The 19756-nt window shown below is 43.1% G+C and overlaps 1 protein-coding gene across 2 annotated transcripts in view; it reads left to right on the forward strand.

The window, feature by feature from the left end:
• LOC139581109 (follistatin-related protein 5-like) overlaps positions 1 to 19756 on the forward strand; it is a 174650-nt gene that overhangs the window by 145440 nt on the left and 9454 nt on the right. For both annotated transcript variants that reach the window (XM_071410529.1, XM_071410530.1), the window contains exons 10-15: positions 918 to 1052; positions 8146 to 8172; positions 8520 to 8638; positions 11515 to 11664; positions 13930 to 14037; positions 14616 to 14740. In XM_071410529.1, coding sequence (XP_071266630.1) covers positions 918 to 1052; positions 8146 to 8172; positions 8520 to 8638; positions 11515 to 11664; positions 13930 to 14037; positions 14616 to 14740 — 664 coding nt within the window. The remainder of the gene's footprint in view (positions 1 to 917; positions 1053 to 8145; positions 8173 to 8519; positions 8639 to 11514; positions 11665 to 13929; positions 14038 to 14615; positions 14741 to 19756) is intronic.

A 19756-nucleotide genomic window follows, 5' to 3' on the forward strand; every position in this document is an offset into this window, starting at 1 on the left:
GGATCAAGCAATGCTGACATACATCTGGGTCATGTTCAGTAGGGTATACCGAATCAAAACGTTTTCGCAACTGAAAATGGAAAATATGTGTTCTCATTGGAGAAGTTAAGCTAGTACCTCCCAGTTTCACTCCATTTCAAAATGTTTTATTCCAGTGTCAAAATTGACTACAAAGTGGAAATTGGGTAATTTTGGTTATAAAGTCAGTCTCGTCTAAAATGGAGTTTGGAACATCTGTGCGTCACAAGGGGTAAATGGAATATTGTGTTTTGATTTGACAATGTCCATTTTTCCACTAACATGGGTTGAACAGCTTTTCTTACTTGAGAATTACTGCACCAAACACCTTAGTTAGATGTAAAATTGCACAACTAAAAGATCCTCAGCAAAAACGTCAACATTTATTGCACATTTCTTGAGTTATCTTAGATTTATTCTGGTAATTTTAAGGAAGTGAAACAGGCTTCCGCGTCTACAGTGTCTCATGGTGGACAAACATGGAATCGGTCAGGAAACTTTCGTTTTTCTTATGAGCAACAGAAAAACACACGTGCCAATCGGCATGTTCAGTGGCTCTTCTTAGTGCTTTTGGTGTGACACCAAAATCATTCCCCAGATGGGCAGACACCCTACCGTTAGCGACAACTAGATCCTGTTAAGACCCCTCACTCTCCCGTCTCCTATCCTATTAGTCTCAGTTATGTTATGGGGTGACTTTGATAAAAATTGGCAAACATCTCTTAAGTGTCACTGGCAACACACAAATGGTATTTTATCTGCATGCGCCACACTTACTGACAGTGTCTGTGTGCGTGTGTGTGTGTGTGCATGCATGCGTCCGTCTGCCTGTCTGTCTGTGTGCGTGTGTGTCTGTGCGCGTCTGTCTGTGTGCTCATGTTTTCTTTTGTGTCAACCAGCTAACGGAAGCGAGGTGCACATCAGCAACGTCCACTTCGAGGACACGGGGGCGTACACCTGTATCGCCAAAAACGATGCCGGGGTGGACGAGGACATCTCCTCCCTGTTTGTGGAGGATTCGGCGCGCAAGACCCGTATGTATAAGTCATGATGTCCCCTTTGCGTGTGTGTATCCTTCCCTGGGGATAATGGAGACACGCAGCTCAAAACATTCAATAATTCATCCAGTCACTTGTTAATAGTTTATAGCAAATTTATAGAGCTTCAGCTAGAGAAATAATAGATAGCTACACACAATATTATTGTCTCCTATCTAGTAGTTTGGTCGTTTGGCTATGGAGGATAATGGTTGTCATTAGTAACAGAGTACCTATTCTAATACTATGTTAATGGCTGTGTTGTTAATTTTTTATCTTAGATTCTTATTTAATTGAGGGAGATTTGCACTGATGGTCCCGTCATCAAAAGGCGTGTGAAAATAGTTCCGCTTATTGAAGAAATGTTTGGGTGGCCCTAAGGGACGAAGTAGAATTGTGATACAAGTACGTGTTCAGAACAGACACAGTCCTATTCATCATGGGACTTTCCAAAATGAAAAAAAAAAAAAGAAGAGATCAATCCCTGATTAGCGAACCACGTTGTCGCTAATCCTCTTCTCTCCTAATAAGGAAGGCCAGACTCTAGTGGATTACGACACCCAGTGCCATCATTGAAAGGGTGAAATTATGGCACTGGGTGGCATTTTATCTCCATGGCAATTTCCTAACGTCCACAAGGGGCAACGTGAGTGTCTCTTACCGTTTAGTAGGCGTGTTGGCAATGGGGTTGAGGATGGGCTTAAACCGCGAGCTACGGCTCAGAGGATGGCGGGTTCAATCCCAGTGCTAGGCACTCTTTTTTTATTTTTTGTTTTCCTGCTTTAACCCTATCCCAAACCTTAACTACTCAGAATAAATAGCTAAACTTAGGATTCAGTTTCACTTTTGCACAGTTTGACTGTCAGCTAAAATAGGGCAAAATATTCTGTAATTAAAACGGTAGCGCACTCTTTAATCTATAGACGGCCCCACGTGCCATAATTAAAACGGTCAGCCGTGCCACATCTCTGTTGCTGCAGTTACGGGGAGGGATGGTGTTTTATTTGGAGCATGTGTTGTAACGACAGCACGCAAAAAGCAAACAGAGCAACTCTAACTCTCAAGTCACTCACATGTCCCCTTCGATGATGCATTAGGTTTAGCTGCTGTCCCAGCGACAGTGACACACTCCACGTGCCGTCACATATCACAGGATCACTCAGAAGTCAGTCAGTTGCCTCCTTTGAAGATTTGAAGCCACCGAGTATGTTGAAACTGCTCAGGGGTTTGACACACACACTGGTGACCATTTTGGATCATACCCAAACCAGAGAGCATACTTACTCTTGGGTCAGAATTCAGTCAGTCTCCTCCTTTGAAGCTTTGAATTCACTGTGTATGATGAAACTGCTCAGGAGGTCTGCACACTTGCGACCATTTTGGATCCGCAGCCCATAGTCAACATCAAAGAGATAGCAGCGTGGATGTTGAAATAGTCCACCACTACATTATAACCACCCAGCAGCACCCCAATGCATGTTTGACCTCGTCTGGTCTCCCCTTATTACCCCTGTGGGCTGTCTACTTATCCAGGAGCTTAGCTTGCGCTGCTAGACCGCAATGCAGACTGCCTCGGGTTGCCTCTCTAGCCCTGAGGCTATGTTAGCGCTCTTAGTCAGTGTGTAAGCTGAGGCGCTGCACGACTGATGCATCCCATCTCTTCTGCATGAGAGAGAGAGAGAGAGAGAGAGAGAGAGAGAGAGAGAGAGAGAGAGAGAGAGAGAGAGAGAGAGAGAGAGAGAGAGAGAGAGAGAGAGAGAGAGAGAGAGAGAGAGAGAGAGAGAGAGAGAGAGAGAGAGAGAGAGAGAGAGAGAGAGAGAGAGAGAGAGAGAGAGAGAGATTTGTACAAAATAATGTATTATACCCTAATTAACCTAAATTCACTGCATTACAGCCTACACTGGAAAGTGATGTAGCCTTACAGTAGGGTATTGAACACCACTTTGTTTATGATGTACTGTAGCCTACTTTCTTATATCCATATATTAGCACAGACTTGTGAAAGACACTTGTGACCAGCTGATGCATGTGATATATGGTCCATGTGAACTGCCCTTCATATAACCAGTGTAACTTGTGTCCCTGGGCAAGCTATTCCTAGACATCTCTTGTCTTCCCTCCCTCCCTTCCTCACCTCCCTCCGTCCCTACCTCCTATTGGATCACTGTCTGCTGTGCCTCAGTGGCTGTCGATCCCTCAACGACCTCCCATCTTTACCGGGAACAATACAACCTCAACCCCTTTTGCAGCTGGAGCCGTGTGTGAACTTTCAACTCGATACTGTCGACCATCGTTTGCTGGAGCTCCTTCATATCATCCTTTGTGTTTTTAGGTAGATGTGATGTCATACCACGTGTCTTATATTGTCACTGTGAGTTTTCACTCTTGCAAATGGCTCAGTAGGCTGCATGGTTCATACATCAGATATCTAGTACAAATAAATACACGTATCTTGACTGTCTTATTCAACACAGTGTTGATAGATTACTGAAATAGTTACAGTAATAGTACACAGTAGTGTGAGAAACATGATACGCTGAGGGAAGAATGAGCCCCACTCAGTGGATTCACCGTGAGCTTGTTCAAGGTCAAAAAACCTGCTTCTCGCCTCCGTGCGAGTCAATAGTTTTTCTGGAAGCCGTTGGTGCACTTCATCGCCGTCAAAAAAGCGAGCAGACAATATTCAGAGTGCTCCTTAAGAGTCAACGCCAGGGGTTGTGGGTTCGATTCCCACGGGGGGACCACTACAGAAAAAGTTAGGACATTGTAGGCAATCACTACTGTAAGTCACTCTGTATAAGAGCGTCTGCTAAATGACACATTTTTGACAAGAAATGGTGCTAAACTGGCATGAATATCTTCCCTGCATTTAAAAATGGCCGCCAATTATTTCTGGAGCGTGAGGCAGGGGTCTTTGTTGGCGTTAGTTTTAGTGTGCCTTGGCCAAAACATAGAGAGGGACATGTGCCTACAGCCTACGCATGTGAGTATTGTGTGTGTGTGTGTCAACATGTGTGTGTGTGTGTATCAATCTCTCCCTCAACGTCAGAAAGACAAAGGAGCTGATCCTGGACTACAGGAAGCAAAAGGCCGAACACACCCCCATTCACATCAAAGGGGTTGTAGTGGAGTAGGGTCTAGAGCTTCAAGTTCGTTGGTGTCCACATCAGGCTGAAAATATTTGGCATGGGCTCTCAGATCCTCAAAGTTCTACAGCTGCACCATCCTGACTGGCTGCATCACTGCTTGGTATGGCAACTGCTTGGCATCCGACCGCAAGGCGCCACAGAGGGTAGTGCGTACGGCCCAGTACATCACTGGGGCCGAGCTCCCTGCCATCCATGACTTCTATACCAGGTGGTGTCAGAGGAAGGCCCTAAAAATGTACTCCAGCCAAGTCATAGACTGTTCTCTCTGCTACCACACGGCAAGCGGTACCGGAGCGCCAAGTCTGGGACCAAAAGGCTCCTGAACAGCTTCTACCCCCAATCCATAAGACTTCTGAACAGTTAATTAAATGTCTACCCGGACTATTTGCATTGACCCCCTTTTTTTGCACTGACTCTCTTGCACTGGCTCTATGCAAACTCACTGTACTCTACCCACACACTCACACTTACTACACTGACACTCCAACACACACATACATACCCCACACACACACACTGACTACATATGCTCACACACACAAAACACATGCACACATGCATATTGACGCCACACACAAACACACACACACACATTTAAAAACGTTTTAACTCTGCATTGTTGGGAAAGGGATCGTAAGTAAGCATTTCACGGTAAAGTCTACACCCGTTGTATTCGGCGCATGTGACAAATACATGGTTTTGATTCGGGGTGTTTAGGTGTGTCAACGTGTGTGTGTCAACGTGTGTGTGTGTGCGGGCGTGTGTGTGTGTCAATCGATGCCCATCACATTCGATCACGTCATGCTTTCACACTGTGTTGGCCACGGTTCACAGTCCATATGCAGAAACCTAAGCTGTGGTGCCAGCAACAGCAGTGTCATGGCCTGTCTGTCTGGCTGTGCATCTGCAGGGGCTCCATTGTGAAGCGTTTGTAAGGCATGGCACCCTTGAGCATGTGTCAAGCCTGTACTGTATGGTGCATTAGGGTGTGCAGGCTTTTGTTGCAGCCAAGCACTATCACACAAAATTCAACAAATCCTTGAGCTCTTAGTTGAATCAGGCCTTGTAGGGTATTGTGAATGGGAGAGTGACAGGCTTTTGTTACGGCCCAACAGTACCTTGACAATTTCAACAAATCATCAAGCCCTTGAATCAGTTGAATCAGCTTCATAGGACATTGCCAATGACTTGCGGTGTATTGTAAGGCCAGTGTGTGACATTATGACGTCTCGGGGAAGGCTGTCGGAGACCTGCACTTTTCTCCCAGACGTAAATATACGTTATATGATTAAAAAAGTATAGTGAGGCTATAATTCTAAAAGTAAAGTTTCCATCACTGGGAGTCTTAACAGCTTGCTGTCGGGAAAGTACTTATTTGAAACCATCTAAAACATGTATCCTGCTTTTTCTCCTGACGAGGTAAAATCACATGGGTAGCTCCACACTTCTGTCCCACCAATTACTTGCGCTTTTGAATTTTTCTAGGATTTTCCCCTCCCAGGATTAAATCGTTGGATATTTTTTTCTTTTAAAAGATGATATACTATCCCCCCAGTAGTCAGTTCTCTCCACAGACTTCCACCTCCAATTATAGAATAGTCTTACACCTTTGAAGAATTCCATTTCGGCATTACCCGGTATAGTATGACTGGGTTGTTTCTCAATCCAGCTAAAGTTATCCTTCCAATAATGACGCGTCCTTAAATCGGCAGCATTAAGCTTTTAAAATCAACTGCAGCAAAAATAAAAACCTGGTTGAACATTAATCCATTTACAGCGTTTCATGGCATTGGAACTGGAAGAATTTAAGTTGACGTACACTTCAGTCGATGGTGATACAGCATAGTTGTTGGTGGGCAAATATTGTCAACATTCCATTTTGTTTGTGTGTGTGTCTCTGAACTGATTTGTCATCTTTGCCTGGACGACCACATTCTCTAAGCTCTTTGTGTGGCATTTTATTAACTTGTATTTCAATCTTTCCATAACCTTCTATCTATCCATCCATAACTGATGTTTCATGGTCAGACTGTGAAACAGGAATGTTAATGAATCCAATTGAAATCTGTGTCATCATCATGTCAATAAAGCCAGGCAGTATTTGAACAAAGGTATTTATAACCAGCTATAATTAAAACATATCCTCTGTCTCAATTTTACTATGCTGCCAGGTCAATTTGCATAACAACTGACACACACAGCAGACACAACGTGCCAATGTTGCCAGGCGACTCAATCCCAAACACAGGCTGATGAATCCAATGAATCACAGTGGGAGAAGAATAAAGAGAGGAAGACACCCAGGGTGATTGTGTTGCGAAGCATATTTTCATTTGCATCTGCCGACCTAGCTAAGTTGGGGCTGCCTGGCATCACCTGTTAATCCAGTCAGTAAGTCTGCTAGCTGCGATGTCAGGATGTTCCAATCCACAGGCACTGTGCCCAAATGTTGCAGCCGTGTGCCCTTGTAAGCAGAGCAAGTTTGTGTTGTAACCTTGCTGATGGGAAGGTGTTGTTATGTGGGGAATGTGGAGTCCCGGCATAGTGAACCCCGCCACAGCTGAAAGTGGCACATAGCTGTTTTTTAGTATGGATGACGAATATGATTTATGTGCCCCTTGTATGTTTTAGAACGATTGCAATCTTTCTGCCCTGTGATGAATAGCATCATATTAATGCGTTATTGGAAAAGACTTGGGCACCAAGACCTCATCTCATAACCTTCCTCCTTCCTCCATTTTCCCCAGCAGTACCAATTTGGCGTTTTTTGCAACACCACCAGAAACTGGAACAATTCAGTGTTCCCCTGCCACTCCCCTTTTTCTTTCCACGCTCATCTTTAATCTACAGCAGTTCTCTGTGTAACTTTAACTCAGTTCTTTTAAATGAATACCAAAATGTATGCATGAGTTGTGCCACTACCAAAGCAGTGGCACAACTGCTTTGGCAGTTATTTGTACTTATCTTTCTCTAATCGCTCCACACACCAGAAGAGAGGGTGAGAGAATGAGCAGCATCAAAAGAGGGAAAGATTAGAATTGGAACTGAAATGGGGCCCAAGATTGGTTTGCCAACAGCCAGGAAAATGGAAGATGGAATGGAAACAGGGGGTTGTGGGATGGATGAACGATAGGAGAAGGTCGCCGTGCTTATACGGTGGGAAAATAAGGATAGTCAAAACAAAATGAGGCTGTTATTTGCATTTTTGCTCCTGAATAGCAAATCTTACATTTTCCTGTGATAGGCCGGTCTCACTCGGAACGCAGGCTCTGAGTGTTCATCTATTTTTGTGGCGAAATGAGCACGTCTTTATAAGAGGCATATCATTCTCAACTCAAAAGGCTCTGAGGGCTTTGCAGGGTTGTATTCCAGGTCATGCATTCAAGTTGCTTGGTTGTTATGCAGCTCAAGTTTCCATTTCCATGTTATTAGTTGTCTCAAAGTGAATTTAATGACAATTACGTTGTTTCTAGTTCGGAAAAACACGTAGCCCCTTTAATGACCTATGGAACTAATCTACGCTGGAGATATGTGTCGACTTTTAATGATAACTACAGTAATAACTAATACATAAAACACACACTTATTGACGGATAATTACCTGAGGCGAACATTTATTTCATTCCATATCTTTCATTGCATGTGGTACACGCTTTGGCGGTATAAAACAAAGAGGGTTTTTTAGGTGGGCTAACAACAAAACGGTAACAAACAAATGGTTTTTGTTTGTATGTATTTACAATATACCATCTGGATTGTGTTTGGTATTCAATTATTCTAGAACAGGGGGTTTCTATTGATTGGTTGTTGCAATAAGTATCAAAGAGGCGGTTTTCTTCAAACGTACATTTTGTTTGGTCTAAATCGGTATGTGAATTCTTACAAAGGGATAACCATTAATTCCACACTCTCTGTCTTTCCTTTCTTGTCTTCCCCTTCAGTGGCAAACATTCTGTGGAGAGAGGAAGGTATGTTTGTATTTAAACCATTTGTTGACTGTCATGTCATATAGTAGATTACTATAACATGTTATAAAGTAGATTAGATGATTCTGATTGACACAATTTCAATGGACATGTCAAGCTGTCCTCATATAGACACCGTGCATTTGCTTCTATAAAGTCTGTTTCTAACGAACATCTAATAACTGGGTCCGTTTTCGGGTTATGTTGAAGTAGCTAATTACCTACCTACTCAACTGTTACATTTTAACCGTGCTGTACATCCGTGCTCCCGTGCCACTTAGCATAGTAGTTTGTTGTTAACCTTGTAATAAAACCTGTCCGACTTGTAACAAGGTTGCATTTCTCGCCAGGTCTTGGAATTGCCAATATGTTCTATGTGTTTTACGAGGATGGTATCAAAGTCATCCAGCCAGTGGCATGTGAGATCCAGAGACACATAAAGCCCAGTGAGAAACTACTGGGACTTCAGGTGAGACGTCTTCCACGAGAGAAACACGTCCAGTTCATGTAGCGTTGTAGGGCAGATTAGCTGTTAGCTAATTAGCATTATTAGCTTGAGGACCAACCGCCTAGAAGTACGATTCCTTCAGGTGAAATGCCTTCTAACAGAAACACTTCCTCTTCGCGTAGCACTGTGCTTGGTATAGAGGGCTAGCCTAACAAATTAGCTTTAGCTAGCTGTTAGCTAAACAGTGTTCATATAATTAGCTTAGGACCGACCACCTGCTTTGGTATTATCAACACTTTGATAACTATTTGTGTATTTCACATTTGATCTTGCAAACCTGTCAACAATCTTTTATTCAGTGAAATGGTTGCATCTCATAACAAATGGGGAGTTCATTGTCACGCTTGTCGTCACTACTGTTTCTCATATATTTGATTAAGTGAAAGATCATGCACTTCTGGAGGGTTGTCAACTCCCAAAAGTCTCTCTCTCAAGTCAGGCTCCTCATTGATTTTGCCGTTTGACATCGAAATGGTTCTCACTCTCTGCTGCGTCTTCCCTTTTGAACCGGCGTATTATTCAAAGTCGGTCGCTGATAGATGCCTCTCAGATTTACACATGTAATCAAATGGGTGCATTCCTCCTTTCTACCTTTCATCAAAGAGCCCCTATGTTTATTGCACAGCTGTTATGTGCGAAGGCGAGCCATGAATGCACAACGATCATGCCCGGGCTCCTCGGAGAGACGACATCTGTATTAGGATATCAATAACGGGGAACTCTATGGCAGCAGCACAAGCTCTGTCTACGAAGAATGTTGTGTGAGTATGTGTGTGGCGCGTCTGTGGCTGTTGGTTTGTGTGTGGGTACTACTGTACAGAGAGGATGACTCTCAGAGGGAGGCGAAGATAATCTACTGTTGATTTGCCAATGTATCAAGCCCATTCTGGAAATGGTGCTCACATCTCACATTCTTGATCGATCATTCATGGTAATGACCCAATAATTAATTATTCTTAAGTGTTATATGGGTGTCTTACTGTGATACACATGTCAGCTGAAGAAGCGATGCTGTTCGAAATTCAGTGGCGAGGCAGATACATTTCCTGAGGCAGGAAGCAAGGGGGGCTAAAGAACAGGGATGTTTTAGGTTTAGATTGTGTTTGTTGTGTCCAAGGCTAAGAACTAGTCTTGCTCGTACCACAAAATCAAATATGATCTTGGTATGTTACAGAGCCCAAATTGTCCTCACCCGACAACCTTTACAGCATGTTTTCTATACTTCTAAAGCTTTCCATTTGATCCAAGGACAATGTTGGTAGAAAATAACAAGAGTTTTTCTTCTGCCTACCTGCCTAGGGTTTCGCACATGCTCAGTTGCGACGTACTGCAGTGTTGTCTACAGGAGGGTAGAGGTAGAGTCTCTGAGGTATTCAGTCTCCAGATGGCTTCTGCTTTGATAAAGTGGCAGAAATTAAAAATATGATTACATCCCACAGTTTTAATTGTTTCCTTCACAAACACGTCCATGAAAATGGAACTTTGTTTATCTTGTTGACTGCCAATTCTGTGATTTAAAGTAAAAGGTCTAACAGCTACAGTTGCCATGTGATGACACAAACATGAGCACCCACATGAACAGAAGCCTTGAATTAAGACCTATGTGTAGTATTGGCATGATACATTGGCAAATCAACAGTAGATTATCTTTTCCTCCCTCTGAGAGTCATCCTCTCTGTCCAATAGTACCCACACACAAAATCAACAGCCACAGACACGCCACACACATGCACGCACACACACAAAATCCACCATTCACAGTCTTCACTGGATGCCAGAGTTAAGGTTTCACACCTCTTTCCCGAGAGTATTGGGCCCGCGGCGGTGTGGCGATGTGTGACATCTGTCAGAAAACCCCCCTCTGTGACAGTAGGGCGCGAGTGAGTTCATCCTCCTAAGGCCATGGCTCAAACCAGGCCATGAGGCCTCAAACAAATCTTCCCTTGGTCCAGAACAGAGAACAGACGCTGGGCTGAGCCAGGCTCACAGGCCACGGGAGGGGACAGGGAGCGAAGAAAGGGACATAGCAGGGGATAGAAGGACAGAGCATACTATGGTATAAATACTATAGTATTCACTGTAGTGTTTTGCAGACTTTATTGTAGTATTCGCTGTAGTATTTTTGAGCACTATTGTAGTATTTACTATAGTATACTGTACTATACTGTAGTTTTTATAGTTTATAATAGTATAAATACTGTAGTAAAAGAAAAGTGTAGTATATACTTAAATAAGTATACTGTAGTATTTACTGTAGTGTTTTTGATGACTGTACTTTTTTTGTGGACTGTAGTATAGTGTAGTATTTACTACAGTATTTTGGCGGATATTACTGTAGTATTTACTATAGTGTTTTTGGTTTATTATCTTGTATATAGAAGTAGAGGCTTTCTCCTTCGGGAAACCTACTGGAGAAATATTAAAAGACCATTTACTATAGTATTGTAGAGTATACTACAAAATGCTATAGTAAGTACTACACATGATCGAGGGATACTACAGTGTGTAGTATAGTCGTCTACAGTTGACTATAGAATTCTAAGTATCGCAGTATTCTATAGTGAAGTAGTATTTTTTCATGTGGGCAGGGTTTCAGAGGGTAGGTGGTGGATTGCACACGGGCAATAGGGAGAGGTTGTGTGTGTGGGTGGGTGGGTGGGTGGGTGGGTGGGTGGGTGGGTGTGTGGACTTGGACTTGGAGTTAGCTGATAAGGGAATGACTCGAAAACAACACAAGGGAAGCAAGGAGATAAAAATAATTTGTTTTTTAATGTGTCATTTTGATAAATGTTGCACAATACATGTATTAACTGTGTGTGTGTGTGTTTTATTTTCAGGCTGAGGTTTGCCCCATGTCAGTGGGGGAGGTCAAGCAGAAGTGTGTGTGGTCATCAGCGGTTAACGTGAAGGACAAGTTTATTTATGTCACACAGCCAACCTTGGCCAGAGTGCTTGTGGTCGACATCACGTCTCAGAAGGTTGTCCAGGTAATTTCGGCCATGAAAATTGGATAATCAAGATCATCTTCCCCTTTGGACAGGTCCTGCTGTGGAGTGTTATGAGTACCGGTATGCAGTGAACACAATAACGAACCACACATACGGCATCCATATTAGGAAGACCCTTACATGTCATGCAAAACAACACATGAATCTGAATTTGAATCTGGAACCATTCATAAAGCAAATGTTGTTTTTCCGAACGTCGTTGAAGAAATTACGAAGTTGATGAGTCTGAGAGGCTTACACTATTCACTAGAACTGACAATCATTTAGCACTCTAGCTATTCTGGTCAAGGGATGGACACAGACTTTTTCACCTACCCTCAGTTGAGTCCGACTTCATTTAGATACAAATGCACTGAACTTTAGGAACTCAATTCTTTTCTGTGATAGAGATTTGGATTTTGTTGTTTCAATGTCTTTTCCATCAACCGACCTCTGCAAAGTCTTTGTATGGCTTCTTAAAAAAAAAAGTGTACATCCTAAAAAAACTGTGAAAGCTGGTCCCGTTGCTCAAATAGATACAGGTGATTGTGTTACGTACTTTACCTCCTTTTTCAGCCAGTATATAAGCTTATTAGTGGTGTAGTGGAGGGTAAAGTTGTTTACATGCTTTTTTTATTTACACACGCAGAAAAATTCCTTGAAAACATAGGGAGAGGTACTTTATTTACCGCGAACGCCGATCAGTGTTTACCCACCTATTTTTTACCACTGTTGACCATGACATCGCAAAAAATGATGTCAGCCTGACATCATTGCAGTTTGGCCTGCTGGGAATGGTTAACCCCATGATGAACAAAAAGGCTCCAACGTTCTTACAGTAGGAGAGGACCTCGAGCAGAGCAGGTTGTGTATGTGCCGGGTTAAAAAGGTGTGTGCGTCTCGGAGTAAAAGGACTCCGCATGGGGCCCAGAAGGCGCCCAATTTCTGCTGCTGAAGGCTCCCTAGGGTCAAACCGGTCGTCAGGTTGTTGCGCTGGCGACCATCACAGGCTCATTATTGGGTCACCTGGAGGTTTGGCTTCATTACTTTAGATGAGCTAACGCTAATTAGCCACCTGATCCTCGCTCAGCTCTACCATGGAAAGGAAAAGGGGGGGGGTTCATTTGGGTGTCTCAGTTTATTTACTCATCTTCTCTTTTCGCTTTCAAAATTGAGTTGTACTTTATATTGACTGGCTAGGTGTAGCTTTAATGAGTGTGGTGAGAAATGTCCTACCACTGTATTGTATGGATCATCCATCAACTGTTTAATTTTGTATGTGTTTACTGGATTGATTCTGTCTAATTCATAGCATATCCACTATCACAGACACAGATTAGGTACATGTGAATATGGATGGAATAATACTGTCAAGTCCTCGAGAGGCAGAAGTTGCCGGAGAAGAACAACAACAATGTCCACACCTCTTCCGTCTGATGACTACATGCTCAGAGATTAGTTATGACTCAACACATCTCTCTCATATCTCCATGTACCATAAATCCCCTCGAGTTGTTTACTCTCACAGTAATACCATACACTTTAACATGAAGCAGCCAGGTAATATGCTCCATTAAGATTTTTACGGGGAGAAAAAAAACACTACTTCACCATACTTCAGCTTGTTCTGATGTCTGCTCTAATTTCCCAGAAAGAAAGAAAATAATTGCTTTTTTTGTGCCAAGCTAGGTGTAAAAAGCTGGAGTTGTGTTGTTTTTCTCACTGTGTGTTTTCTACTGTGTGCCACACACATGACTCATCTGTCGGAGCCGGCTGGAACACATCGTAGCCAGGTGTCAAGGAATGGATACGGATTGAAAGCAATTACTTCGGTGTTGTAGAGCAATTGCACTGTCACCACTCGATTTGAAAAGCCGCTCGACGTCCAAACACCTCATACATAAAAAAGGTCGAGCCTCCCCGTTGTCTTGTTAAAAAGGAAAACTTGACTCTTCCTGTCAAATCCAATGCATTAGCGAACGGGGAAAGTTGTGATATGCACCGTGCCCAGCGTCAAAGGGTATATCCGTCTAAGAACCGTGTTGAATTGTCCTGATTTGCTCTTTAAGTGCAGACCTGTCTTCAAATAGTTGTGCTTGCCTCACGCTGTGCTTGATAGAGCTTGCCTTATGTGATGGAACCAATAGAAAAGTCCCAAAAGTGCAAACCCTGTCCACCTGGCACTCCAGGAAGGCTAAAGCGAACGATCGGACTGGGTAAGTAGAGTGTGCTATTTGAGGTTTGTTTTTGTGTGTGTGCTTTCAGACGGTGAGCACAGACCCCTACCCAGTGAAGCTGCACTATGACAAATCCCACGACCAGGTGTGGGTCCTCAGCTGGGGAGACATGGAGAGAAACTTTCCTACTTTGCAGGTAACTGTTTGACATCACACCGAAATTCACTATATAGAGTAGTGTTACGTGTTCGTCTTGATACTAATGATCTATACAAGTGGGTCTATGTACAGTATGTGAAATAGGCAATATTTAGTGTAAACTCACTGTTTAATGACAATACTATTTTATGTGTTATGATATGGCATAAAGACACTGTGTTGTGACATTTTCGGGACACTACTATGCATTACTGTTCTTCCAATGGGATACATTATCAACTATCAATCCAAGTTTGGTCAACAACCCTTTCCCAAATGGCACAGTACTAGGTGGCATTTTCTGTTTATAGCTCAATACAAGTTATTAGCCTGCACTGCTTTTGGATTGTTAGGAGGTTCCAGTCTCTCTAGTGCATTATGGCATAATTAAGGCTACCTTTCTTGTATGCGCACACTGGTACAAACACAACACAGAGGACCTCTCCTCCCAGTGTAAGTTCATGTCAGAAGCGATACAGGAGGCAAACACAGTGAATAATTCATGAGGGCCATGTTAAATATCTCCCCCATCTTCTCCTCCTTTCCCCTCCTCCCCCTCTCCTGGTGTGGTGCTAGGTGATCAATCAGGCCAGCGGGAGTGTGTCCCACCATACCGTCCACACCCAGCCGGTTGGCAGACGCTTTGATAGAGTGGAGGATTTCTTCATTCCTGCCGCCAGCCTCATCATTAATCACATCAGGTACGTCAGTGTCGGTATGTGTGTGTGCGTGTGTGTGTGTGAGAAAGAGAGTCAGAGTGTGTTTGTTTGTGGGTGGGTGGTTGTGTGTGTGTGCGCGAGAGAGTCAGTATGTTTAAATGTGTGAATTTAAATATAGACACCCCCCCCCTCCTCGGACCTCGCCCCCCTGCCTTCTGAAAAGCAGGGGGAGGTGAGTTTACCGACCCACTGCTCTTCAGCAACATATGCAGAGCAGATCGATTTGATGCCTGCGCTTTTGACGGGCACTCACCGAGACTCAGTCCCGAGCTGCTGACACACCGGGGCTTAACTTGATACAGAAGGCCTAGCGCAATACCAAACGCTTAGCTGGAGTTGGAGTTGTGGAGAAAGCCAAGTGCCAAGCCGGAGGTATCTGGGATTTAAGGAAGTTAACAGACTCCCGGAGAGTTGCATTCGCAAGCACTAGTTGTAATTAGGTCCACTAAGACTTGTCTGATAGGGTTGCTAAAAAAACATGGCAAAGTACTGAGAATGTACACTACCGGTCAAAAGTTTTAGAACACCTACTCATTCAAGGGTATTTCACTTGAGTCATTGCTAATCAAATTGTGTGACTTGTGTAGCCTACCTTGAGCTGGCAAACTCATTTAATAAATATCCTATAACTTCAGTGTATTGTTGTAGCCTTGTGTTATTATGGAATTATTATTGGCCATGTTTAATTCATTAAATTGGAAGTTATCAAAGCTCTATCGCAATTGCCGATCAGTTGTTAGAACGCATTAGATTGACTTAACAGTCAGTCAGATTAGGCTACAGATAAAGATAATCAATGGCTGTTGTTGACAAGCATATTCAGTTCATATTCATATTATTCATATTTAATTCAGTGATTTGAAATTACGACCTCATTCTCAATCGCCTCGCTATTCATGTTGAATAAATGTGTCTGTTAATTTGAACTAAGCAAGCTGCTAAATTGTTCAGTTTACGTATTGCTTACATTTCAGTCTACAGTCTACTGTAGCCTGTAGAGACTATCTAAATAAGATGTAGGCCTATCAGGGGCTATAGCCTCCCTGCATCTAAGTGCACTCAGGCTATCCGGAAGGCCAATGTTAGTTACTTTAAGGAGCTGTTCTCTCTCTGTGGGACTAACCCCAAGAAGTTCTGGAAAACGGTTAAAGACCTGGAGAATAAACCCTCCTCCTCACAGCTGCCCATGTCCCTTAATGTTGATGATGTGGGTTTACTGACAAGAAGCATATGGCTGAGCTCTTTAATCACCACTTCATTAAGTCAGGATTTCTATTTGACTCAGCCATGCCTCCTTGCCCATCCAACATTTCCTCATCTCCCACCCTTTCTAATGCGCCTATCCCCAATGTTTTACCCCCTTTTTCCCCTGCCCCGCTACAAAGTTTCTCCCTGCAGGCAGTCACTGAGTCCAAGGTGCTAAAGGAGCTCCTTAAACTTGACCCCCAAAAAACATTGGGGTCAGATGGTTTAGACCCTTTCTTCTTTAAGATTGCTGCCCCTATCATCTCCAACCTTTTTAACCTGTCTCTCCTTTCTGGGGAGGTTCCCATTGCTTGGAAGGCAGCCACGGTTCGTCCTTTATTTAAAGGGGAGATACATTTTTATTTGTTTTTTTATTTAACCTTTATTTAACTAGACAAGTCAGTTAAGAACAAATTCTTATTTACAATGACGGCCTACCAAAAGGCAAAAGCCCTCCTGCGGGGACGGGGGCCTGGGATAAAACAATAATAATAATAATAAATATAACAACTATAGGACAAAACACACATCACGACAAGAGAGACAACACAACATTACATAAAGAGAGACCTAAGACAACAACATAGCAAGGCAGACATGACAACACAGCATGGTAGCAACACAACATGACAACAACATGGTTGAAACACAACATGGTAGCAGCACAAAACATGGTACAAACATTATTGGGCACAGAAAACAGCACAAAGGGCAAGAAGTTAGAGACAACAATACATTTCGCAAAGCAGCCACAACTGTCAGTAAGAGTGTCCATGATTGAGTCTTTGAATGAAGAGATTGAGATAAAACTGTCCAGTTTGAGTGTTTGTTGCAGCTCGTTCCAGTCGCTAGCTGCAGCGAACTGAAAAGACGAGCGACCCAGGAATGTGTGTACTTTGGGGACATTTCACAGAATGTGACTGGCAGAATGGGTGTTGTATGTGGAGGATGAGGGCTGCAGTAGATATCTCAGATAGGGGGGAGTGAGGCCTAAGAGGGTTTTATAAATAAGCATCAACCAGTTGGTCTTGCGACAGGTATACAGAGATGATCAGTGTACAGAGGAGTATAGAGTGCAGTGATGTGTCCTATACGGAGTATTGTTGGCAAATCTGATGGCCGAATGGTAAAGAACATCTAGCCGCTCTAAACCTTTTTTAGATCTGTCCTTCTCTCAGCACATATCAAAGCTGCAGGCTAAAGTTAAATCTAGACTTGATCGTAATCGCTCCTCTTTTACCCCAGCTGCCAAACTAACCCTGATTCAGATGACCATCCTACCCATGCTAGCATGCGGAGACATAATTTATAGATCGGCAGGTAAGGGTGCTCTTGGGGGGCTAGATGTTCTTTGCCATTCGGCCATCAGATTTGCCACCAATGCTTCTTATAGGACACATCACTGCACTCTATACTCCTCTGTTAACTGGTCATCTCACACAAAGACATGATGGGGAACAGAGGACTAAATACATGTAGATTGATTGGGGAATGAAAACCAGGTGTGTATGGAACAAGACAAAACAAATGGACATATGAAAAATGGAGCGGCGATGGCTAGAAAGCCAGTGACGTCAATCGCCGAACGCCGCCCGAACAAGGAGAAGAGCCGACTTCGGCGGAAGTCGTGACAATAACAGCACTTGATACAAATAACACCACTGCTTATAAAAAACCCAGACTCAAAACTGATTCAAAACTAGCAATGTCCCTTATGCCTACTCAGAAGCATGTTCAGTGGAGAATCTACATGGAATCTACATTCAGTCCACAAATAGACTTTAATCTATGACCATTCATTTTGCCCTAGGTGTACTCAATTGAATCTCCCTGGGGTGATGGGTAGGCAGACTGCCACCCTTTAGGTCCAATAGAGAGGTCAAACCATGCCCACTCTGCATAGATCAAACTCAATCAAGCGCACCTATTGATAGCTTTTCATGCGTAATAACTCCCTTAGCCTCTGGCAAGATCGATCCGTTACGGATGTGCCCAACAACTCCACCAAACCAATATGCAGTCAGTGCATCTCCTAGCCCAAAACAGGAGTCTCAGTGCACTGAACATCACAATATACAAAGGCTTTGGAGGCTTTTAGATTTATCGGGAAAAACCATCCAGGGGCTTTGGGGAGCTGCGAATCAATGCCAAGGATATGGCATTGTGCACAAGGACTTTTTAAACGCCCTATCCCTTTTAAACGTCTGATAACGCGGCTTAAAAGAGCCCTTGATTGTGCTCTTAGGGCGCGCAAACATCTATTGAATGTTTTTGCTGACTCTATTATAGAGGTCTTGGACTTAAATTCCGGTCCAATCTTTTGTACTGTTGTTTCTACCTCGCTTGGCGGGGAGTTGACAGTGGGGAAAGTTTTGCTGGCTGTGTTGTATGTCATGTTTTTTTACATTTCTGTCAGTGACTGGACAATGGAAAATAAGAGGAGATCTTCCAGTGTTCATATGGATTGAACATGGAAGTATATATTCCTTAGCCTTTCTTCATTCTACAGTAAGTTTATTCTTACATAAACATCGATTTTTGTCTATATCTCATCTATATCGTACAGTATTTCAAAGCAGCATAATGCATTTGGCAGACCATCCGAGCAGTACACTAGTAAGGTTTAGACCAATGATATCTAGGATGTAAACCAGCCCCACTCTGATAGCTTCAACAGGCCTTTGTAGTTTTAGCAGTAGGGTTATTGCAGTATGCACTGTACTGAAAGCTGGCTTATGTCATAGCTATGTTAGGTAACAATACACCAGCAAGTCAATAAAATGAATGAAGTGTGAGAACATTATTTAAAATGTGATTTTTATTTTCATGTTGGAGGATGGTTAAACATAATGACATAAGGACTTCATGATACATTCATAATCCATACATAACACATTCATAAGTAGTGTGCGCAATAATTTCTTACATGCTTATGTCAGGCACCGCAAGTTGATGTTTTCATTGTGTTACAGTACTGAAATGATACATTTGTGGTGGTAGACAGAAGCATTTCATCTATGTTTATATCAAATCAAATCGAATTGTATTAGACACATGCTCCGAATACATCAGGTGTAGACCTTTACACTGAAATGCTTACTTATGAGCCCCTAACCAACAATGCAGTTTATTTAAAAAAATAAGAATAAGAAAATAAAAGTAACAAGTAATTGAAGAGCAGCAGTAAAATAACAACAGCGAGACTATATACAGGGGGGTACCGGTACATCTGTGGGGGCACCGGTTAGATGAGCTAATATGTACATGTAGGTAGAGTTATTAAAGTGACTATGTATAGATGATAGCAACAGAGAGTAGCAGCGGTGTAAAATAGGGTGGGGGGGGCAATGCAAATAGTCTGGGTGGCCATTTGATTAGATGTTCAGGAGTCTTATGGCTTGGGTGTAGAAGCTGTTTAGAAGCCTCTTGGACATAGACTTGGTGTTCCGGTACCACTTGCCGTGCGGTAGCAGAGAGAACAGTCTATGACTTGGGTGGCTGGAGTCTTTCACAATTTCTAGGGCCTTCCTCTGACACCGCCTGGTATAGAGGTCCTGGATGGCAGGAAGCTTTGCCCCAGTGATGTACTGTGCCGTACGCACTACCTTCCGTAGTGCCTTGCGGTCGGAGGAGGAGCAGTTGCCATACCAGGCAGTGATGCAACCAGTCAGGATGCTCTCAATGGTGCAGCTGTAGAAACTTTTGAGGATCTGAGGACCCATGCCAAATCTTTTCAGTCTCCTGAGGGGAAAT

This window comes from Salvelinus alpinus, chromosome 7, assembly GCF_045679555.1.
Source record: "Salvelinus alpinus chromosome 7, SLU_Salpinus.1, whole genome shotgun sequence".
In the NCBI taxonomy this organism is placed as follows: Eukaryota; Metazoa; Chordata; class Actinopteri; order Salmoniformes; family Salmonidae; genus Salvelinus; species Salvelinus alpinus.